We start from the raw sequence: 22657 nt of genomic DNA on the forward strand, positions 1-22657 counted from the left end.
TAATGATACTTTCATAATTATTTTTTGCTCGTAGTATTAGGAAATATAAAATAGTGTTTTTAACTAAAAATCCCAAACTTTTGAATGAACTTTATTAATGTTTGTGTTAAAAACGGATTAGCTGAATTTAAAAAATCATAATGCTACTGCAGTGTTTGGGAAAGTGTACACGTTTGACTAGACCCACCATCAAATACACAACAAGTGGTTATGGACAACATCAGCAATGGAGATCTTTTACGATAAGGCACAATAATAATATATCAGGGAAACTCCATACAAACATTAAGGCAAGGGGTCAACTATTGACCACACCACTTATCAGACAAAATGTGTGGTTAGTAAGATTAAAAAATACGGCGCCAGAGCTAAGAAAGGCAAAGTCTCCCAAAGTTAAGCTAAAGAGAAGTGATATTATGCGTTTAATGAGTTTGGCGAAATCAGAAAAATTAGTTTTAGCAGGTAGAATGATTATTTGGAAAATAGTATGGCTTAATTGAAGTAAAAATTAATATATATTTTGTGTATTCTAGCTGCCATTGGTTGTCTGGTTATCTCCTCAACTATAACCATGAGTGTACCCTTTGCATTGGGTAAAATTTTGGATATTATATTTAAAAAAGAGGGAGCTGATGGCGAAGAAGCTTTAGATAGACTAAAACATTTTTCTGGAATTCTATTGGGCATATTTGTGGTAGGCGGTTTGGCAAATTTTGGCAGAGTTTATTTGTTCAACAGTGCCTGTAAGTTTTTTGGTAAATATTTAGGGAATGCTGTTTTAAGGTCTGTTTTTTATTTTAGCTTTACGTATTGTGCGTAATTTACGTTCCAATCTGTATAGATGTATGTTGCATCAAGAAGTGGGCTGGTTTGATAAAAAAGGCACTGGTGAGTTGGTTAATCGTTTGGCTACCGACACTTATTTGGTGGGTAACTCTTTGAGTCAAAATCTATCGGATGGTTTACGTTCAACTGTAATGGTTTTGGCTGGCACAACAATGATGGTAAAGAAATGCGAAAAAAATAAAATATTCAGTTAGTTGAAAATATTGCTTTAATTTTAGATTTACACATCACCCCAATTAGCTATGATAAGCACCTGTGTGGTGCCTTGTGTGGCAGGGGTAGCTGTAATATATGGTCGCTATGTGCGCACAATAACCCGACAATTGTTGGACAAATTGGCCGATATATCCAAATCGGCTGAGGAACGCCTGGGCAATGTTAAAACCGTGAAAACATTTACAAAGGAGGAACAGGAATGTAAATCATACGATAATCTGTTAACACAGGCTTTAAATATTGGCTACAAAGAAGTAATGGCCAAGGCTTTATTCTTTGGTGTGGTAAGTTTTCATTTTATATTGAAACCATTTCTTATTTATATTTAAATAAAATTTTGTTGACTGCAGACGGGCATGTCGGGCAATATAATCATTGTTTCGGTGTTATATTATGGCGGCACTTTGGTAGTGCAAGATGCCTTAACTATTGGTGCTTTAACCTCATTCATATTATATGCTGGCTATTCGGCCATCTCCATTAATGGTCTGTCCAATTTCTACACAGAATTAAATAAAGGTGTAGGCTCGGCTCAACGTATTTGGGAAATATTTGATCGTAAATATACTATTCCTTTAAATGTTGGCATATTGCCGGAGACAAAACCGCGCGGTGAAGTTGTATTCGATAATGTTAACTTTAATTTTCCGGCCCGGGCGGATAATGTAGTTTTAGACAATTTTAATTTAACTTTAAAACCGGGACAGACAACAGCTATAGTGGGGCGTAGTGGTTCGGGTAAAACCACCATAGCTACCCTGTTATTGAGACTATACGATCCTTTACAAGGCAGAATTCTATTGGATCAGGTGGATTTGAGAGATTTAAGTCCGGCCTGGTTAAGAAATCATATAGGTGCTGTGAGTCAGGTGAGTAAAATTGAATATTTCTATGAAATTTGTATTTGTACAAATTATTTATTTTTTTTAATAGGAACCTGTGTTATTTTCTGGCACAATAAGAGACAATATTTTATATGGTTTGAATGAGGGTCAGACGATAAGTGATTCGGAATTTGAAGAAATTGTGCGTAAAGCTCATGTTGATGAATTCACTTCTCAACTACCTCAAGGTCTCAATACAATGGTGGGCCAAAGAGGCATGATGTTAAGTGGTGGCCAGAAACAAAGAGTAGCCATTGCTAGAGCTTTAATAAAGGTACATCGTTGGAAACGTCTTTATTTATTTTATTGACAAACCTTTTTTAATTTTTTCCCACAGAATCCCACCATTCTCATATTGGATGAGGCGACCAGCGCATTAGATTCCGTTTCCGAAGAACTAGTACAAAACGCTCTCGAACAATTAGCGAAAGGAAGAACTTGTCTCACTATAGCTCATCGTTTATCCACCATACGTAACGCTGATTCCATAGCGGTACTCGACAATGGACAAATCGTCGAACAGGGACGCTATGAGGAGTTAATAGGACGTGAGACTAGTACGTTTAAGGAATTGGTTAAGAAACAAGCGTTTCTTATGAACTCTTGATGACTTTATAATATGAAACTAATGTTTTAGTTGACAACTTGTTTTTTTACATTAGCCAATTGTTTTTAAGTTTATTTATGTTATAGAAATTTTTTTGTTTTATTTTTTTGAAAAGGTACACAAGTTTTAAAGGTTTATTGTTATACAATTAATTTTAACATGCAGCAAAATGGTTGTTAATTTTGTTGTTAATAAAGAGAAAATAAGAAAATAAATTTTGAAATAAAATTATTTATTAACAAGTTTATAAGAAAGTTTAAAATTAAGATTTTAAGAGAAAAAATTATCAATAGTTACAGTCAAAGTCAAAGTAAGTTTCTTAAGATTTCAATAAGTGTAACTACGTGCACTCGCGCTAATATGAACTAATTAAAACCAGGCCAGTTCACTTTTGCAAGATTGTTTTGTATTTGCGAATGGCATCTAATTCCCATCTACAGCTAGGGAAATCCCCAAATTATTATGCTGTTGAATTAGAATTTAGCCACTTCCCTGTTGATTTAGATTTCAAATCTGTGTAGATAGATAAAATACGTTAAAAAGGAAAAATAAGCTTTTCATATTTCAAAGCTTTTGCACAGTAAGTTCATATTTTAGAGTAGCCCATGGAAGTAAAAAGTGTTCACATTTTGGGGTGTTCATATTATCGCGAGTGCACTGTATATGTAGTATATTAAAAGTAGAAACATTTTGATATTTTAACCCCAAGTAACACGAAGGCAAATTAATAGTTATACTGACAGTTTTCATACAAAAATAATTTTAACCGACAGTATAACTATTAGTTAAGGCATAACCAGGCTTCGTGTTAATGGGGGTAAGACGATATAATTTTAAATATTTTATGACAAATTTATAAAAATTGGTTAATTTATAAAATAGTTTCTTATGATTGTATTTCAGGTATAAAAATAGTAATTTAGTAAAAATTTAGAATTGTTTAACCAAAATATAATAAAAATCTTACCATAGCGTAAGATAAGCACAGTGGTTCCAAATTCAAATCTAGCTGGACAAATTTATTTAGAGGCTTTTCTATATCGAGGGCTTATTAAATTTTTCCAATGCTTTTTTTCATAAAATTTGTATTGTGCTATCTAGCTATAGAGAAACATAGAGCGGAAACTAGAAAAAAACTCAAACAATAAAGTTACTCAAAATAATCACACATATGAGTGTTGTTTTTGTTTTCACATAAATTTTTCTACTAATACATTCTCACCACTTAGGTTTTTGAAATTGAATTAGGTCTTTGACAGGAGAGTTTCCGCTCTATGTCTATTCTCTATGTATCTAGCACACAAGTTATTTTGTTAGTAAAAAAAGTGCTATCTACATAACAAATATTTGTGTATAAAATAATAAAAGTAGTTTTTAATAAAAAACTACATGACCAGGTAGCTATTTACTAATGTTAGTTCTTCAAGTTTCCAAAAATGTATTTTATTATGAAAAAGTGAGAAGTGAAAAGAAGGCAATATATTAAGGCCGACAAACGATATTCGTTGTCTATCGAATATGGACTATCGAATGTAAAATTCGTATTATAAGTTGGCATTGCTGTCGAAAATTTCGTTGTGCATCGAGTTTTTCAACGAACACAATTTTGCTTTCGACACTGCAAATAAAATTAAAAAAAATTGTTGAAAATGTAAGTATTTCTTTTTTTATATTTGTTTTTGGTGGACCAAATACCAGGTCTAAGGTTGTAAGCAACGAATGTGCGCCATAATACCAAACTACAGTCGAAAATCGAATTTAGTTCATAATAGGCTCCTAAAAATTAAAATTTTCGAATTTTTTAATTTTTTTCTTTACAAATCATCTCCTGAAAATTTCGAATCGAATAAAAAAATCAGCCAAATCTTTCCAGACGTTCTCACGTGATGGAATTACAAACATGGGCCATTTAATTTTTATATATTTTTTTGTGTTAGTAGACATCTAGAACAAAAGTAATATTTCAATTGATGTTTTGACCCACTTTGTGAAAGTAGAATTTCACCAAATTTTGACCACATATAGAATCAGTTATGTAGATTCTTATTATTATAATAATGGTGTATATGCTTATACACTATTCAAACCTACATTTGAAACGTTCTGAGAAAGTCAGCAAGTTTTTTTTTAAAGACCCACGTAGACAGCTTCCCACAAAAAGAAATTCTGTGGAAAATTCTCGAAAGCAGATTAGTTTTATGTATAAACTTTCTAAAAACCACGAACTTCTTCACGTATGTAGAACTATGTCCTATTCAACTAAACAATTGGAAGTATTTACAAGAATTGAAAGAATATCATTATTTTTATGATAATTTAAAACATGCGGGTAAAGATTAATTGTTTGTTGCATTGGAAAATGGTTTAATATAAAATTAATTAAAAATTATTTCAAATTCTTTTAACATGTATCTTAATATCAACTTGTATAAACTGCTATCTAACATATAAGCGCGAATATCAGGAATTAAAAAAACATTAACATATGTAGGATTTAGACGTAGTTTTTAAATAAAATTGTAAAATAAATTTTAGAAAAAAACAGTTTTTTCGCTCTCCTGTAAAATATTGATTTTGCTAATAGCACTATTTGAATATAAACCCTCGATATGTATTTTTAAAAAAGCTCTATGTTACGTATTTTTCAATTTACTGTACGGTCTAGATATAAATAATTTCTAAATTAAACAAGTAAGAGAGCTATATTCTGCTGTGCTGAATCTTGTATACCATACACCAAATTATACTTTAAAGCTCATTTTAATTAATTTAGGTAAACAAAATTTAATTGAAAAATATTTTTTTTAAATTTTTATTTAATTGTAAAAAAAAAATATTAAGGTTATTATTTCACTCTGATTTTTTTAACACTTGGAACAAATTCCACAAAAAAAAAATAATTTTTTTTTTCTTGTGGTTGTTGTGTAAAAGTGTAAAAAAACAGAGTGTAATTTTAAATTTTTTGGTACTGAATTTTTTTTTTAATTTTTAACGTCTTTTAATGACTTAGTAATCCAGATATAAATCAAAAATAAAATCCATATAAATGATTAAAAGCAAAACAAAATAAAGACAAATATTTTCATTCTCTATTTGAATTAGAATTGAATTAACAAATATTAAAATTTAATCATCGAGTTTTATAGGAATTATGGAATGACTGAAATTTTTTGTTAATTCTGAATTAAGATTTTAGAGAATTAAGCTCAAATTGAATTTTTTCGAAGCTCTGGCTAAAACAAATGAACTATAAGTTAGGCATAAATTTGTTAGAAATATGAACGAAGATTTGTTCTCTTCTCTCATGAAAACCAAAAGAGCAATTAAAACACTATTTTTCAATGTTTGAGAGCGAGTTGTAAGCTATTATAAAAAATATATTACTCTTTATTCTGAAGACACACATTTTTAGAATTTTGTCCAGCTAGATTTGGGGATTGGAACCACAGTGGATAGAGACGAATGTTAATTGTCAAAAACCTGAGTATGTTGACAAAAGTCTAAGGTATGAGAATATGTTAGTACAAAAATATATATTATTTTGTTATTGTAATTCACGTATGTGCAAAGGCTTTTAAGTTGATTTTATGAAATGTGTCTCGTCTCTATAGTCTCTTATTTATAATCGGAAATTTTGTTTTATAAACCTTTTATAAATTTAAAAATGAGGGTATGTAGTCTACTTTATGCTGCTTACATTATATGTTGGTCATTTTTAAGAATACCACAAGCAATTAGATCTCTGATAACATTAGGCAGGGAAATAACATAGAAATTTTCCCCCTCGAAAGCGGTAACATTTTCGCATTTAATAACATCATTGTTTGGAATTAACAGCTCAAGTTTGGCCACAAGTTTATCATCGCAATCATGAGGCAAGCCTAAAGTAAATGACAGACACATCATTAGGAATTTCGTTTCAAATGTATACAAATTTAAATAATGCTTCATTACCTTTAATTTCACAATCGGCTGTATAAATGGGATAGGTAAATTGACGTGGATAACGACGTATGTCTTCAATGGGTACTATGGTTATATTGCCATAATCTATGAAGTGTATAGAGGGATGACCATCACCGACAGCCTCTAAACAAACACCACGATACCATAAACCATCTAAACTGTAGCGGGCAATACAAAGTTCATCAACTCTAAATTTTAAAATAAAAAAATGTTATATTTTCTTTAATTTATAACCTACAAACCCACAAATTACCTTGGCGTATAAGCCTCTTTGGTTATAGATTCAGCATAAGACTGTAATTCTTTTTGGAATTTTTGTATTTCTATAACATACGGTTTGATGGTGCACGATATACAGCCAGAACTCATTAACGAATTGTCCATTATATAAAATTCCACATTATCACCACTGGGTAACACTTTTTGTTCCAAATACTAGAAATTAGACAAACTAATAATAATATCATAAATTATTTTATTACAAATTCTAACTTACACCACGATTACATATTTCATTTGTATTTTGCGGTTCTGTGGGTTTCGATAGCTTTACAATCATTTTATTTAAATTTTGCTGGGTACTTTCATCAATTAGTTCTACGGCAAAAATTTTATTTTCTTCGCGAAAATCTTCTGCTTTGTAACGTATCTCCACATTGATATTGTGCAAATAGGTGTACATGAATTTGCGTATTTCTTGAGTCATGTGCAGATCGGGAACATCTTTTAGTAGAACCGGTATGGCATGACGTGGTTTTGCAACAAACTCCTCGGGAGCTTCAAACAAATCATCCAATGTCATTTGCTCCAAATTACCATAGTCCACAAAGATAATTAAAATTTTTTCGGGATTAATAACTTGCAGAACCAATGCACGATTGAATTGATTCTCAAATTTAGCAATTACCATATTACCACACTGAGGCATAGCTTTTAAAGGTGGCAACATTTTGCCAATTGCTTGTAAAGAATCTATGGTATTGAAATAACTTAAATTAGCATCATAGGTTTTGGAACGTATGAAAACAACATTGGTTTTGGAAATTGCTGTTATGGTAACTATATTGCCACTACGAGGCATATTTTCCTGATCATTATTAGTTGCTGGTGGAATTTTGGAAACATTTGCAGATGTAGTTGATGTAGTCGTACGTTGTTGTTCTATGGTTTTAGGCTGTTTTCTGACAGAAGTTGCAGAATTTGTTGAGCAACTTGGGAGTTCCATTGCGGTTGCGATTGGTTGTTTATGCTTTGTTGTAGGACTTTTTGAACAAGTCGGGAGTTGTTTTTGCGGATTTGTTTCGTTGCCTTTCTTTGATTTCTCTTCAGTAGATCTGAGAGCTTCTTTGTTTGTTTCCTTGGAACTTTCTAGAGACTTTTTGTCAAATTGCTTTTGCTTTTTAGGTGGTGGTGTTTTTTGCAGATGTCTTTAAATGAATTTATATGTTTTTAAGTAAAAGTAAATAAATTAAATTTAAGTTTTGTTGTAAAAAATTGGTGTTTTAGTAAAATCGTTTTAATAGTGAATAAATGGTTTTTTAAAGAAAACTCTGTTTCTTAGTTTAAAAATGGTTTCTGAATTCTTTGTAAAAATTTACAAAAAAAAAAACATTTAAAAAGCAAATTAATTTTTTGTTGATTTTTTTTTCTTATGTAAAGTAAAAGTGTAAAAAAAGTTTTTTTTAATAAAAAAAACTGTTCTTAGTGAAAAAATATTTTGTTTAGAGAAAAAAGTTTTTTTTAAATTTTTATGTGAAAATATGTTTTATTATGAACTAAACGGTTTCATAGTGAAAAACGGTTTCAAAGAGAAATTCGGTTTCTTAGTGAAAGAATGAAAAAAAACGTGATTTTAGCGAAAAACGATTTATTTGTTTCTTAGTTAAAATCGGTTTTCTTAGTTAAAAATTGGGTTTTTAGTAAAAAAAATAATTTTTAAATGAAAAAAATGGCTTTTAGTGAAAAAACTGTTTTTAGAAGAAAAAAAAAATTGTTTAGAGAAAAATCGGTTTTTAGTGTATACTTACTTGGGTTTACCACAAATATAACGATGCTGGGGCCAATCACTTAACTGACATTCAGTACTGCAGTAGTGTTGAGAGCACCGAGCACAGACATTATCACACGCGTAAAAACAAACAGAACATTTAGCAAAATCCTTCGGCATTAGACCACCTTGTTCTGGTTTATGCATGAATTTGTTTGCAGAGCCATTGTAAGTACCAGACGATTCGGAATGTTTTTTATCGATAAATTTCTTGGTTTTCTCCGGCATGCTTTAAAATAAAGAAAAATAAGAATAAGTAAAAACAAGTAAGAGAGCTATATTCGGCTGTGCTGAAAATACAAAATTTAAAAAAAAAGATATTTTTCAAAATTTTGTACATATTTTTAAAAAAAATTTATGAAAGAAATTTTTTTTTTAAATTGTTTTTTTAATTTAAAAAAAAAATGGTGAAAATAAATTGGTGAAAAATTATCAAAAAGAAATATTCCTTATTTAATATTAATTCACAATAAATAAATTGAATTCATATTTTAAAAATACAACTCTGTTATTGATTTTTATGTCGATTACCAAAAAAATACATATACATACATTACTCGTTACCCAATATTTTGCCAGCACGAATTCATATAAATATATTTTTGGGGAAGTACCCATTTAACTAAATTTACACATCAAAAACATCAGCACTTACTTTACATAGGAACGACCATTGCGATAATTAAATTTCTTATCATTGGACATTTTATAGAGACCCTGGCGCTCCAAGCTATGTGCATCGTCCACTAAAAGCTTTAACGGAAGACCGCTGTCAACTGTAGTTGCATTGTTGGTATGTAATACAGAATCTTCCTTGACGTGGGGACGAGGGTGTTGTTTGTTGGATGTACGATAGCTTCGATTTTGATAATCAATGCCAGTGCTAAGTGGAGGTACCGGTGCTAAATTTCGATTAATTTTGTTTCTCTCCATATCTGATGACTTTTTATTCTTATTTTTGCCAACCAATATTTGAAAACCATAGTTATTGTGCTCCAATGCACGAAAAACCGCTTCCATGTCGCTTAAATAAAAATTTTAGTAGCACATTAACCAAAGCGAAAAATATTTAAATAAAATGAAACTTACGCCACTGTAGCTAATTCCACAAAATAATAATCATTCTTAGTGCTGTCTCTGACTGTTCTAACTTTACCATGTTTTGAGCAAATATTGTGCATGGCTGTCTTTGTCATGTCCGCCGGCAAGTTTCTAAACACCAAAGTGGGAAAGGCCTGGTCGTCTTTTTTGTCTGCATTGTTGCGTTTGCCACTTTGTAAAGCCTGCTGTCCCGGCTGTAATTCAGCATCGAGTTCTGCTCCTGGGCCAGAAACATACTGGTTGAATTTGGTGTTTTTATAATCATTTTCCATAGGATTCCATTTATCAAATTTGTGATTTAGTTCTTCGACACTCATAATGCGTTCTTTTTTTTTGTTTAGTTTTTATTTTTTTCGATTAGACAAACTGCAGTTAATAAAACAATAGGCCAGTGTTGTCAGTATTTTTTCAGTCCTCATCCCCAGTTAACGTTTTTTTATAGCCAAAACTCCTCAACAGCATGATACCACAGCCAATTATGAAGTGGGCTTTATACCAAACCTATTAACGATTGTGGACGGGTCCTCATAGAATTTGGTAGTATGATTTAGATATTTATAAGTTATTTTAATTATTGTTAAAATTATGAAATAGTGATGCAAATTTCAAATACCGCGCTGGCTGGGGAAGGAAATTTAACGATAACTTATCGATAGTAAAATAATTGAAGTATGTTCAGTTGTAAAAGCTGCCAGATTGTTACTAAAATATGTAATAAATTTTAATATTAACGATTATAGCTTATAGATAATAAATAAACGAATATCCGTAAATTTATTTAATTTGTATATTTTATTATACCCTTCAATTTCGTGAGAAGGCTTAATATAAAAAAGGCGTAACAAAATTTTTTTTCAAAAATATCAATAAAAAAAGTTTATATTAAATGACTTCATTCAAATAAAAAAAAAAAATATATTAAATGAGAAATAAAATGCTATGTCTCTTCTTATTAAATATTGCATTAAAACTTTTTTTGTGTCTAAAATTTTATGGATTTTATTAAGTTTTTTCCTCCTCCTGTAAAATAACTAAAAATCGAGTTACGCCTTTTTTATATTAAGCCATCGATATACAAGTTCGTCATTCCGTTTGTAATTTCCACAGTATAATTTTCCAACCCTATAAAGTATGTATATACATTCTGGATCTTTATAGATAGCGGAGTCGATTAAGCCATGTCCATCTGTCTGTCTGTTGAAATCAACTTTAAAAGCCCCAAATAACTAACATACACGATTCATACATCAATATCTCCAGAATTCTTCTGGCTCGGTTGCTATTTAAAATCGAGAAAATCGGTCCACAAATGGCTGAGATATAAGGAAACCATAGACAATATGGATATCTAATGATAGATATCGCAAAGACCTTTGCAACAACGTATATAAGACCATAGTAATTTGGACCTACAATGGGTAAAATCGGAAATAATATTTTTTTTCAAAGTTTTTTTTCCTAATTAAAAAAAAAATTTAATAAAACAATTCGAAATTTTTTTTTAAAAAAAAATTAAAAAACAACTTTGAAAAAAAAATTAATTTTGTTTACCTAAAAATATTTAAAATTTGTATTTTGAAGTATAATTTGGTGAAGGGTATATACGAATATAGCTCTCTTACTTGTTAACTTTACTATTTAAGATTTATAAAGGAGATTTATAGAAAAAAATATAATAAATATGCTGGGATTATGGAAATTAAATTAATCGTTTTTAATTGCTCATATTTTTTTACGTTTTATCAAAAGTATACTTTGGTGAATGATATATAAGATTCGGCACAGCCGAAACTAAGAGATAACTGTCCAGCAATTTTACATTTCATTACTCAGAAGAAATTACTTTTACATCAAATCATTTCATTAATTTCTTATTTTATTATTTTTATTCAGCTCTTCTTTTTTTCAATAAACTACCTAATAAATCAGATATAGCGGGTAATTCAGGCACAGATTGACTATGAAGATGACTGCCAACTGCCAATTTATTATGGCTACCCTGCATGTTACGATGTTGTGGAAATGTGGGCATCAATTTAGGATCGCATGCTTTAAAATTATTAAATAATAAAACAGATTATTTATAATGAAAGTAGTGTAAGTACGGTAATTGATAATACCATTGTAATAAATATTTATTACTTACGCAATGGTGGTTCCTTGAAATAACTGCTATGTAAACACTCCTCAGCTGTGGCTCTTTTCTTGGGATCATACATGAACATAAAATTAAGCAATCTCAAACCTGCCGCCGATAGATACTGGAATTTCACTTTTAAATTGTTGTAAGGGTGCTGTTTTAAACTGAAATTTTGTAAAGCCGGCATTTTGGCTAAATCTGGCCAAATGGCTTCTGAGGGAGTACCCAACAAGTCGATGATCAGCTCAAGTTGAGCTATTTCGGTATTGCCGGGTAGCAAAGGTTTATGTGAGAGCAGTTCACCCAATATACAACCAACCGCCCACATGTCAACGGCTGTTGTTTGTGTGGTTGAGCCTAATAAAAGTTCTGGCGAACGATACCATAATGTAACGACCTGAGGAGTCATAGGACCTGATGGCAAGCCAAATAAGCGTGCCAAACCAAAATCAGCTAGATAAATTGTATATATGTATGTAAATAGTTAATATGTTATAAAATTATGAATATATCTTACCTATTTTAACACATCCCTTGTCTGTCATTAATAAATTCGATACCTTCAAGTCGCGATGTATAATGTAACGGGAATGCATATATTTAAGACCTTGCAAAACCTGTAAAATTATGCATTTTACTTCCGATTCTGAGAATGGCTGAGACATATTATCCAAGAGAGAAGCTAAATCTTGTTCACAATATTCCATAACTAAGAAAATACTGAAACCAAGTTTTTAATCAACAAAGCCGTAAAACACAGTGCATAAATACACAACATACCTTTCCAAACTCTTGCCTACCACCACATCGACTAAATTGACAATATTTTCATGTTTACATGTCTTCAAAATGGTGATTTCTCTTAAACCACTTACAGGTAAACCGTCTTTTTCCTGATCCATACGCACCTTTTTTAAAGCCACTATTTCATTGGAACGTGTGTCTCTGGCGCGATCTGTAATAAATAAAAACAGAAGTATTAAGAGGTAGACAAGATTATTGATCCTTGATTATCAAAAAGCAACACTTACAAACGATGCCATATGTGCCTTCACCAATGCGATTCAATTTTTCAAATTCTGTCACTGCTCGACAACGTCCGTGCTAAATTGTTTTTAGAATTAATATCACATTATTTATATTTAAAATTTGATTGTTGCTCTTACCACATCTCTTTCCTTTATTTCCGTCGGGTCACCTGTTTTTATAGATATGAGAAATCCTTTACGGGTTACGGGCGCTTGAGGGTCTGCTGGTCTGATTTCACTCATTTCTTAAAAGAAAATTATAAATTTTATAACTTTTCCTGCTTGCAAATAATTAATTCAAAGAACCTTTGCTCATATTTTAACAAATTGTTTACATTTGTTGTCAGTGGTGTTGGTAAATGAAAATGTACTAAAAATTAGTACTAAATGGCTACTGTTAAACTACCAGATTGTTTTTTTTTCTCATTTGAGAAATGTGCGTTTATATTTTTTGTAATACATATTTCAAATTAATTTCGAATTTAATTTCATAATTAAAATTGAGCAGTATTTTTGTTAGGTTTTAATCAAATAAGTAATGATAAGGGTATAAATCAAGATTATGACAAAAGCTTGTATTTTAATTATATTTTTGTGTTGATACATCTCGTCATTATAAGCATAAAAACGTAAAAATGCTCTCTCTTAAGGCCCAACTATAATATGCATAAGCTAGTTTAAGGTAATGTCAAAACCGAACCAAAAGTCTGTCAAATGCTTAAGGAAATCCTTGTATAACCAAACAATCAGACAAGGACAAAATGAAATTTTAATATTCTTAGATCTCTAGTAGAATCCAGTAGATTCCATAAACGTACTTGAAATACGTTATTTCTTATTACGCGTGGTGTCGGGGCTAAATGTATACAAAAGAAAAAACATTTTAATCTGGCATCACTTTGTTCTACTAGTTAATGTAACACATCTGGTCACTCTAACAACTCCACGTGCAGTTTGTTTACAATTTTATGCAAGTGAACAACTGAAAACGTTAATTTTTCCAATTTCATAAAAAATTAAATAAAAAAATACTAAAATTTAACTGAAATATGTCTCAGGAGGAAGGTAAGTTTGGGATAAATAATACACCTACAAAAGCATTATAATAACATTTGATATTTTTACAGAATTTTCAAAATGGCTGAGACGCAAAGAAAAATCATTCGAGGAAAACCTTAAATTTGCCATAAAATCATGGCAGTCCGTGGAATTTACCCTGACGTCGAAATACGAAATGGTATTGCAATGGCTAGCTGAACAAGAACATTTAACTAATGAGCAAATACTAGAGGATGATTTTAAAGAGTTGCTTAAGCTACGCGCTCAACCAGGTTTGATAACGCAACAAGTTAAAGCAGATTTTGTGGAATGGTTATTGGAACAGGCCCAACAGAAAGCCGACAATACAAAAAAATGGTGTAATTTACTGCAGTTTTTAGTGGAATTTGAGTTGTTACAAGATTTATACAGAATGAATTATGAACTACAATGTCGTGTGTATGGAATGATCTTCAGCAGTTATGAAAAATATTTATTGACTGTGGAACAAAGTGATCAACAATTTCTAAATACATTTGAGTCGGAATTTTTTGCCTCTGTGCTCAAGGCTCTCAAAGAGACCATAAAACGCTGTGGCGATAGTGAGTTATATGAAAAAGCATACACCGAATTAACCTTGCAGCCCTTGGCACAAGTTTTGTTGGTGTTGCGTTCATTTAAAGTAGATTTTTTTGAAGAGCTTTTAGAAATCGAAAGCCTGTTGTGTGTCGAAATGGAGGATACAGACATAATAAACCGTATTTTGAAATTAGCCTTGCCAGTAAGACTATTAAGTCTCGAATGCGCTATAGTTAAGCGTAGAGGCGTGGAAAGTTTTCTTAATTTATTGCTAAATGATGTCTTTAAGAATTTCTTCGAAAATTGTGACAGTGATATGGATCCATCTTTATCATTAACCGTGGCCGCTTATGTTATGGAGATGTTGGGACGTCATGATGTGGGTTTAAATGTTAAAGTTAACGAACATCAGACAGCTGTTAAATTTTTGGGTGTACAAATTTTTGAGGCTGTAAAAATGAGAAAAGGTTCACACTTAAAGGAGGTGCTGATGTTACTGTGTGCTGCCTTGCGTTTGAATCCGTTAATATTGGAACAAAATGTTTTCGAAATTACAGCTTGGATGATTTTGGCCCCCAAATCGGGTGAGAAAGAGGAACAGGAGTTATTCGAAGAGTACTTGGTGTTGTTAATGGACATGTTTAGACGTTTGAGCAGAGCCGAAAAGTTTGTTACAAATCTCCTAAAGGCCTTGAATGAGCATTTAAAATCTACCAACCTAAGCACAAGCAAAAAACGTAAAGCTAAATCGGATTTGGAGACACCACAGAAGAAGAAAAAAAAGTTGTCAGAAAACCATACGTCAGAGCAAATGGCTCAAGACTTTTCAAAATATTTAAAGATATTATTTCAAGATTTTTTCAAACCCACCTTAACCAAAACATTAAATGATAGCAATCTAACTGCTACAGCTTCATTTTCAAAATTACAAAACTTTTGGCCCAGCAATCCTGTGGGTTTGTCGTTCTCTAAAATCATTACGGGTCTAGTCTCGAAACCATCTTTAACCATATGGAAATCTTTATTGTTTGCCTTAAAAGAACTTATCGAATCTTTGAAAAGCACCAACGAAATAAATGAAAATTCTTTATTTCAAATAGATTTTCAGGCGGCTCTATTGTCACAGTACTTTGCTGGCTGTAAACTGGCCGAACAATCTGAGAAATTTTTGTTGGAACTGCAACAGCAAAGAGCGTTTACTTTAGAGATATTGAAATTATTTGGACAATTTTTATTGGAAAAAGAGCATCAGCCACGTACTATGAGCGCATTTTTAGAGTTGGCTTACTTTGCCTCAAACTTTGATTTGCTTCTATCCTACTATCGTCCTGATGGCTGTAACCATGAGACTCTCCATCCTGTGCAGGCGGTCGAAAATCTCCATAGCTTTCTTACGCCCGAAGAATGGATCTTAATACAGCAACGTGTTTTGAATTTTGGCAAATCCTCCTGTAAACATTTGTTACATCGTCTTAAAATGCAAAAATCCCAGGCAGCTCTTTTACTGTTGCCATCAAACAAAGAAAGTTTGTGTTTAAAATCCACCGATACGGAAATCTTAAATTCCCTTTTAATTACCCCTCAGGCCAAATGGTATTTACATCAACTTCAAAGATCGGAAAAAGTAACCATTGCTCAATATTTTATTGGCAAACCTGAACTTTTACACCTAACCTTTGATGATTTGGAACTTTTAGAATTTGTTTCTTTGGCTGCTTATGAAAACATTTGCAAATCCTTAAACTCTAAGCACTCGCTGCTGAAATCGTTGTCATGTGACTTTGACAAGGTACGTCAATGTGTTGAGATAACAGCCAGTGAATTATTAATTAAGGAATTGATTGATATCGTTATCAGTCGTTCGAAAGAAGAATATAAAGTTAAAAAACTGTCGGTGGAGGATATCAAAATAAGTTTGGACATATTGTCTCGCTTGCCGTTGGGACAATTGAGACGCCAGCGTAAAACTATAATATTTGCTTTGCATTTGTGTTTATATCGTGATTTGAAGGCGGCACAAGAGGATGAATTAGCTCTGCAGACTTTAGAGATTATGAAGGGTAAGTGATTTCTACAATTGTGTATATATATTTCAACATGATGGTAACTTATAATACGATTTGTATAGCCTTCACCATAAGTGGCAAGGGTATATAAGTTTGTCATTCCGTTCGTTATTTCTATATTTTACATTCATACTGGATCGTTATTGATATAGCCATGTCCGCCTGTCTGTTTAAGTAAACTTTCAAGTTGCCATTTAAAATCGAGAAAATCGGCCCACAAATTGCTGAGTTTTTCACATTTTTTTTCACGAAAAATTTTAAATTTTTTTTTAATAAAAATATGTTTTAAATTTTATCAATATTACAATTTCCTACAGATCTTTTGCATTTTGGTCAACAAGTGTTAATCTTTAAATACTTGCCAACATCGTTATTGCTCAAACTATTACCCGCTGAAAATTGCTGGGAACTCTATGAGTTCCTCTTTTCCACCGTTAAAAATGAAGAAAAAGGAACAGAACAATTTTTACAAGGTTTAACTGATCTACTCAGTAAATCGCAGTCATCTTCGGGTATAAATGAAGAACAACGTAAACTACTGTTGGCGGCTATAGAAACGCTAGCTTCACTTAGCGGACCAAGTGCAAAACACATGCGCAAACACTTGGATGCCTTGTTGAAAATCTTTTCTGACTATCTACAAAATCATTTTACGGAGACCAGCGATGGCACCTCTAAAAAAGACAAGAAATTTGTGCAGAAAACTTTGGCCGGTTTTGGGCCCTATGCTTCGGCTATTTTAACAAAAGCAGCCAAGCCAAAGGAACCCACCAAAGCCACGGAGGAATCTAAGGAAACCGAAGAGTTTAAGCTTGAGGTGGATGAAGATTTCAGACGTATTAGCAAAATTTATATAGGACATTCGGTAAGTTAGCTGTTTTTTAAGCTAAAATTAGTTAATAATTTGATAAATTTAAATTCACAGATGGATTACCGCAATCCTCATGCTATACGTTTAATGCAAGTGGCTTTAAATCATCGTGAATTGTTGCATTTAGATCAAGATGAAATAGAGTTTGTTTTAACCCACTACTGGTCCCAAATTAATGAGGATCTAAAAGAAAAAGCCTCAACAGAGCAACAAAAACTTTGCACTAAAACCATAGAATTAGCGGTAAAAATGATAATTGGCAATAAAACCAATGAGGATTTATTGCTGGTACTTAAAACTATAGCCAACAATGTAGAGGAAACTAATTTCTCCAACATCTTAAGACTATTGACTTTAATAGCCAAATGTCCATTTAGTACTATAAAAGGAGCAGTAAGTTTTATTTTGTATTAATTTATGTCAACAGATTTTGAAACAAATTTTCTATCATAGATTTTCAATGAACAATATAAACAAATTACGTTTGATATCACCTTACGCTTGGCCAGAGATGAGCAACAGCATTTTAATGATTATGATTTAATAGTAAATCTTTTAAATTGTCATCAAGCTATTCTTGATAATAAAATGGTAAGTGTTATTTGCATATTTAAGTGTTAAGAGAAGATTTTCATAACATATTTTATTGTTTTACAGATTCCTATTTCAACCGATACCATGGATAGTATTTTATCATTTCTGATGGATATTAACATTAAAAAGTTCCGCCTAAGCGATACAAATCTCAAAGTTTTTCACACTCTTCACCTGGCCATAACCGAAGTTTGCTCGTCTCTTATAAAATATCGTCATATTTTACTGATGGATCGTGTTCCCCAGTACATGCACATCTTTAAAGATCTTTTACAGGCAATTGTGTGGTATAAGAGTGAGCGCCAAAAGGACACAGCTTTGCCCTCAAACGAAATAGATGATTTGTCGGAATTGGCTATGAAACTGGAAGCTTTAATGCATTTAATTGGTCAACATAGAGTGGGTGTTAAAAGGGTGGCACCATTTGTTTTGACATTCATTATTAATTTGATGGTGGCTAATAAAAGACCTACTACTTTATACAATAAGGTGAGTTAAATATTGTACATTTTTAAATAACCTATTTTTATTAATATAATTTTATTTATTTTCTTGTTTAGATCAAAACTCATATTGAGAATATTTGCTATGAATTGGTGGGTATTTGTGATCACCGTGTGGGTAGATTTATTTTACGTTGTTCCAATGAAGCTGGTCGTCAATTGTATGAACTCTTAGTTAAGGATTATCAAAAATATCATAAATTCAAGGGCAAAGTGTAAACTTACATTGTGTTTAATAATGATCGTGAGAATGAGATTTTATGTGTCTTTTATTTTAATTATGTATAATAATAAATTTTTTGTTGCACAAAATTTGTTTTTTTAATTTCTCTAGTTTTTGTTTGCAGTTTGATTTTTACATTTTTTTCATAATTAAAGGAAGTTAAACCTATCTTTAAAAAACATAACATATTCTTTTTATACCCTTCACCATAGGGTAACATAGAGACGAGACGGAACTGTCAAAAACCTAAGTCTGTTGTCAAAAACCTATCTCTCGCAACAACAAAATACATGCTAGACAATGTATTTTGTTGTTGTATCAGAAATATTATTTGTTGTATTTTTGTTTGACAAATCGGAGTGTCTCGTCTCTATGTATAATTCTCTATGCCCTTCACCATGAGTAGCAAGATTATATACATATAAGTTTGTAATTTCTACATTTTTTCTTTGCGTTCCCATATATGTATATATTCTGGATCGTTATAGATTTGGTGTCGATATAGCCATGCCCTTCTGTCAGTAAAAATAAACTTTCCGTAGCAGCAAATAACATGATTCATACATCAATATATCCGCTATAAACCCGGTTCGGTTGCTTTTTAAAACCGAGAAAGTGGCCTACAAATGTCTGAGTTATAAGGAACCAGGACAACCTTGATTTTTTCAACGACGTTTATAACATCTATAATCGGGAAAAATATATATTAACCCGAATTTATTTTCACCAAACAATTTTTTTCGCTAATAAATTAAAAAATTTTAATTTTAAAATTAAAAAAATTTTGCCATAAAATTTGTTTCAATAATATACATACATATTTACTAGAGTGTCCAAAAAACCGGCAAATTTTAAAAATCGGTTTCCGGTTTAACCGAAATAGTGTGATTTTGAAAAAAACGGTTAAACAGGTTTATATTAAATTTTTGTTGAATATGAAAAAGGTCTCCTTAAATTTATTTTTATTTCTGGACGCTAATAGGAAATGTGTTAAGAATTGTGTACTAAATCATCGGAAAATTATAATTTTTTAATTCTATTATAATATAATATTATAATAATATTTTCAAATGCTACAGTTTTCTATAAAATAATTCAATATTTTTAAAAGTGGTAAAAAAGTTTTTCATAAAATGAGCTTTAGAAAGTATATTTCATTAAAACCGTCTTACAAAAACCGAAACCGGTGTAATTTAAAAAGATGAAAAAATCGGTTTTGGATAATTTTCTCTAGAAGCTTAGGTTTATTGAAAATGTTTAAAAACAGTATTTAAATAGGGAAATTTTTTAAGATATCGGAAAAAGTACCATTATTTACCCAATTTTACAACTTTCAATCGATTTCCGGCACGTGTTCTAGTTATCCGTAACGAACAAAATAAGACCCATCCAAAGCAAATCTATTTTTAAGGGCATGTCTAATGTACATACATCGTATAGCTGAATCGTATAGAATTTTACGGAAAATTCTAAGAAATTTTTCCCATAGGTCTAAATAGGATTTGATTTTAGACTCTAAAATCAAATCCCATCTTGCTATTTTTTTCACATGTTCATTCCTCGCTCAATTCATGTATTTGCATTGCAAATGCATCAATGACGATTGTACTAAAAATATTTAGTTTTTTGCGCGGTTTTTTAGTAAATGGTCGCTTGTGAATTGCTATCATGTTTTTTTTACTATTCTGGTCATGAAAGTGTTTAAACTGAAATATTTATTAAAATTTAATTTTAACATTTCATTATTTTGTGTTTTTAAGAAAGTGTAGTGTGATGTGAATGTTTTTTGTTCGATTTAGTCATAAAGTACGTGATTATTAGCTTTTTAAAATACTTTTTACATTAAGATTTACATACATACATGTATGTAAATCTTAAAATTTGTTGAACACATTAGTGTCAAAATTTAAATTTTTATGTTTTATCCCGATAATTTAGATAAAAGGTAAGATTTTTTATAATAATATTATTAACAAGACTTCAAATAACGTATCATGCGGCGATATTTACTTTCACATTCCGAGTTATAGGACATTTAAGAAAACTAAACTAATTATAGCCGGTGTTCGGCATACCACAGATTTTAAAACCCATCCGCCCACAGAGTTTAAAATCTTTCCGGCAGTCATGAAATCAATTCTATGCGAAGCCGGTGTTCGTCATACCACAAAGATTAAAACTCTTCCGGCCGGCCTAAGGCTGTAGCCGCTTTTCGACTACCAATAACAATGAGAAATTATTTGTTTATTGTAGCAGTTAAAAATACTGCACAATTTACTGCAACATTATTTCTTAGTGAATACCTATTTAAATACAAATTTCTTCCTTAAACATCACAGAGAATTTATAAAATTCCACATTCAATTGGGAGTTTTTACTACTCAAACATACATATGAAACTATAATTTTCTATTGTTAATAGTTTGGAAATTTAACACGGAAAATGTAACATAACCTTTTTATTGAAGGACAACCTAATTAAATGAAACATCCAATTAGACAAAAACAATAACAGGTAAAAAGAAAACTATGTATTCCCTAAAACCCAAAGAAAAATAAGAAAATTAAATGTGTATGCTATTAAACCAAAAATCAATACATTTCTGTGTACACTATTTATTTAGTTAAATTAAATTTGCAGATTTGAAAAAAGATTACCTTAAGCTTTTAAGCAACATAAAAAACATATAGGTATACAATTGAATTTTTTTATAAATTGACCAGCAATTATTTTTCTTAAATATTTATTTAAATTCCAAGACATTTTAAATATAAGTTCATACATAAGTAAATTAAAAAGAAAATAACATAAATTAAATTTGTACTTTTTTAATGGTCGCCAAACTTATGCAAATAGGGAACACTTTTCACAAATGGGATGGTCAGCATCACCGGAACCACTAAAATTAGTTAAAAGAAATGCATATATGATTTAAAATTTAACCTCTATTTGACATTGCTCTTGTATATACTTACAATATAGTAACACAAGCATTACATATAAATTCTCCACACTCCGAGCAAGAAAAGCCGCACTCCTCACACAATGGCTTTTGACAATTAATGCAATCACTTTGTACATATGTGTCGCGGTCACAACACTTAGCTTTGCGACGTACCCACAGAAATTCCTCCTCCATATCTTCGGCACCTTTGGCCGTTTCAATCTGGCCATTGCCAAACAACACCACCAATCTTGATAGTGGAGTATTTTTATTGTTCATGGATTGTATATTATTATTATTGTTAATGGAGCGAGCCGCTTGGAATAACAGCTTTGTGGTTTTGGCTGGAATTTAAATTGTAATAATTAAGTGCCTATATATCAATGTTAAAACCTACCATGTATTGCTTTCATTTTATTTTCATCGTGAGAATCTACGATTTTTTCATTAACATGCATTTTGGTCTGCAAAGTGTATGGCGATTCCTCGGAACGCATTCTTTTAAGGCTAACTCTCTGCATTTCGACTTGATTCTTTAAAAGCTTATAGGAATTTGTATTAAATTCTTGTGTAGACATAAAATTTGGATGGACACAAAATAAAATTGTTTGTAAACAACGTAGTTGATAATAATGGGTAATGATTTGCATGTGTACTAAAAGTACCAAAAATATCTACTGTGCTTTATGCAAATTTACTAAATACACTTAGGGAATTTATTGGTGTGGTAGATTCAGTAATTTTTTACACTATTATCACTCATCAGATCAGAGCTTCAAATTAATTAATTCAATTTGAGTGTAATTCACCAAAATTATAATTTAGAATTAAAATATTTATTTGAATGATTCAATTCATAACATTTATAAATAATTTCTTAAATAGTACGTTTTTTTTTCTTCATATTTTATGTTTTCAAATCAAATATGTTTTGTAAAAGATCTAACTCTGTTGAAAATTATAAGAATCGGTCCATGATTTCTTCTAGCCCCAATAAAAATTT

At 31.0% G+C, this 22657-nt stretch overlaps 5 protein-coding genes across 5 annotated transcripts; 2 read left to right on the forward strand and 3 right to left on the reverse strand.

Annotated features, from left to right (window-relative positions):
* LOC135957186 (ATP-binding cassette sub-family B member 10, mitochondrial) lies at positions 1-2784 on the forward strand. Its single transcript, XM_065507879.1, has 7 exons — positions 1-462; positions 534-743; positions 802-1004; positions 1065-1346; positions 1413-1931; positions 1996-2220; positions 2284-2784. Exons 1-7 carry the CDS (start codon positions 141-143, stop codon positions 2551-2553), a joined length of 2031 nt encoding a protein of 676 aa, XP_065363951.1. The 5' UTR covers positions 1-140; the 3' UTR covers positions 2554-2784.
* vret (vreteno) lies at positions 2592-10027 on the reverse strand. Its single transcript, XM_065507878.1, has 7 exons — positions 9656-10027; positions 9222-9590; positions 8547-8795; positions 7016-7946; positions 6773-6954; positions 6508-6707; positions 2592-6434 (listed from the first exon to the last, which is right to left on the reverse strand). Exons 1-7 carry the CDS (start codon positions 9982-9984, stop codon positions 6247-6249), a joined length of 2448 nt encoding a protein of 815 aa, XP_065363950.1. The 5' UTR covers positions 9985-10027; the 3' UTR covers positions 2592-6246.
* Positions 10028-11525: 1498 nt separating this feature from the next.
* Cdc10 (cyclin-dependent kinase 10) lies at positions 11526-13131 on the reverse strand. Its single transcript, XM_065507195.1, has 6 exons — positions 12974-13131; positions 12839-12911; positions 12588-12762; positions 12325-12527; positions 11814-12260; positions 11526-11716 (listed from the first exon to the last, which is right to left on the reverse strand). Exons 1-6 carry the CDS (start codon positions 13076-13078, stop codon positions 11553-11555), a joined length of 1167 nt encoding a protein of 388 aa, XP_065363267.1. The 5' UTR covers positions 13079-13131; the 3' UTR covers positions 11526-11552.
* Positions 13132-13798: 667 nt separating this feature from the next.
* Positions 13799-18798, forward strand: LOC135957936 (uncharacterized). The gene is made up of 7 exons (XM_065508783.1): positions 13799-13900; positions 13963-16512; positions 16836-17383; positions 17444-17782; positions 17843-17980; positions 18047-18472; positions 18544-18798. Exons 1-7 carry the CDS (start codon positions 13885-13887, stop codon positions 18703-18705), a joined length of 4179 nt encoding a protein of 1392 aa, XP_065364855.1. The 5' UTR covers positions 13799-13884; the 3' UTR covers positions 18706-18798.
* A 2638-nt stretch (positions 18799-21436) lies between these two features.
* Positions 21437-22277, reverse strand: LOC135957714 (apoptosis regulatory protein Siva-like). Its single transcript, XM_065508507.1, has 3 exons — positions 22052-22277; positions 21686-21998; positions 21437-21609 (listed from the first exon to the last, which is right to left on the reverse strand). The coding sequence occupies exons 1-3, from the start codon at positions 22230-22232 to the stop codon at positions 21555-21557; spliced, it is 549 nt and encodes a 182-aa protein (XP_065364579.1). The 5' UTR covers positions 22233-22277; the 3' UTR covers positions 21437-21554.
* Positions 22278-22657: the final 380 nt, after the last annotated feature.

The sequence above is a fragment of the Calliphora vicina genome, chromosome 4 (genome assembly GCF_958450345.1).
Source record: "Calliphora vicina chromosome 4, idCalVici1.1, whole genome shotgun sequence".
In the NCBI taxonomy this organism is placed as follows: Eukaryota; Metazoa; Arthropoda; class Insecta; order Diptera; family Calliphoridae; genus Calliphora; species Calliphora vicina.

What these genes read in the sequence shown, in the direction of transcription:
- vret (XM_065507878.1), bottom strand. Translation starts at nt 9,984, where the DNA reads ATGAGTGTCGAAGAACTAAATCACAAATTTGATAAATGGAATCCTATG. An exon ending in GTGGAATTAGCTACAGTGGC is followed by an intron (nt 9,591 to 9,655) that starts GTAAGTTTCATT and finishes TTTTTATTTAAG; the next exon opens with CGACATGGAAGCGGTTTTTC. An exon ending in TATATTTGTGGTAAACCCAA is followed by an intron (nt 7,947 to 8,546) that starts GTAAGTATACAC and finishes ATTCATTTAAAG; the next exon opens with ACATCTGCAAAAAACACCAC.
- LOC135957186 (XM_065507879.1), top strand. Translation starts at nt 141, where the DNA reads ATGCTACTGCAGTGTTTGGGAAAGTGTACACGTTTGACTAGACCCACC. An exon ending in AGAAAAATTAGTTTTAGCAG is followed by an intron (nt 463 to 533) that starts GTAGAATGATTA and finishes TGTGTATTCTAG; the next exon opens with CTGCCATTGGTTGTCTGGTT. An exon ending in TTATTTGTTCAACAGTGCCT is followed by an intron (nt 744 to 801) that starts GTAAGTTTTTTG and finishes TTTTTATTTTAG; the next exon opens with CTTTACGTATTGTGCGTAAT.
- Cdc10 (XM_065507195.1), bottom strand. Translation starts at nt 13,078, where the DNA reads ATGAGTGAAATCAGACCAGCAGACCCTCAAGCGCCCGTAACCCGTAAA. An exon ending in AAATAAAGGAAAGAGATGTG is followed by an intron (nt 12,912 to 12,973) that starts GTAAGAGCAACA and finishes AAAACAATTTAG; the next exon opens with CACGGACGTTGTCGAGCAGT. An exon ending in TTTCAAGGAACCACCATTGC is followed by an intron (nt 11,717 to 11,813) that starts GTAAGTAATAAA and finishes ATAATTTTAAAG; the next exon opens with CATGCGATCCTAAATTGATG.
- LOC135957936 (XM_065508783.1), top strand. An exon ending in AAATTTATATAGGACATTCG is followed by an intron (nt 17,384 to 17,443) that starts GTAAGTTAGCTG and finishes TTAAATTCACAG; the next exon opens with ATGGATTACCGCAATCCTCA. An exon ending in CTATTCTTGATAATAAAATG is followed by an intron (nt 17,981 to 18,046) that starts GTAAGTGTTATT and finishes ATTGTTTTACAG; the next exon opens with ATTCCTATTTCAACCGATAC.
- LOC135957714 (XM_065508507.1), bottom strand. Translation starts at nt 22,232, where the DNA reads ATGTCTACACAAGAATTTAATACAAATTCCTATAAGCTTTTAAAGAAT. An exon ending in TAAAATGAAAGCAATACATG is followed by an intron (nt 21,999 to 22,051) that starts GTAGGTTTTAAC and finishes TTTAAATTCCAG; the next exon opens with CCAAAACCACAAAGCTGTTA. An exon ending in AATGCTTGTGTTACTATATT is followed by an intron (nt 21,610 to 21,685) that starts GTAAGTATATAC and finishes AACTAATTTTAG; the next exon opens with TGGTTCCGGTGATGCTGACC.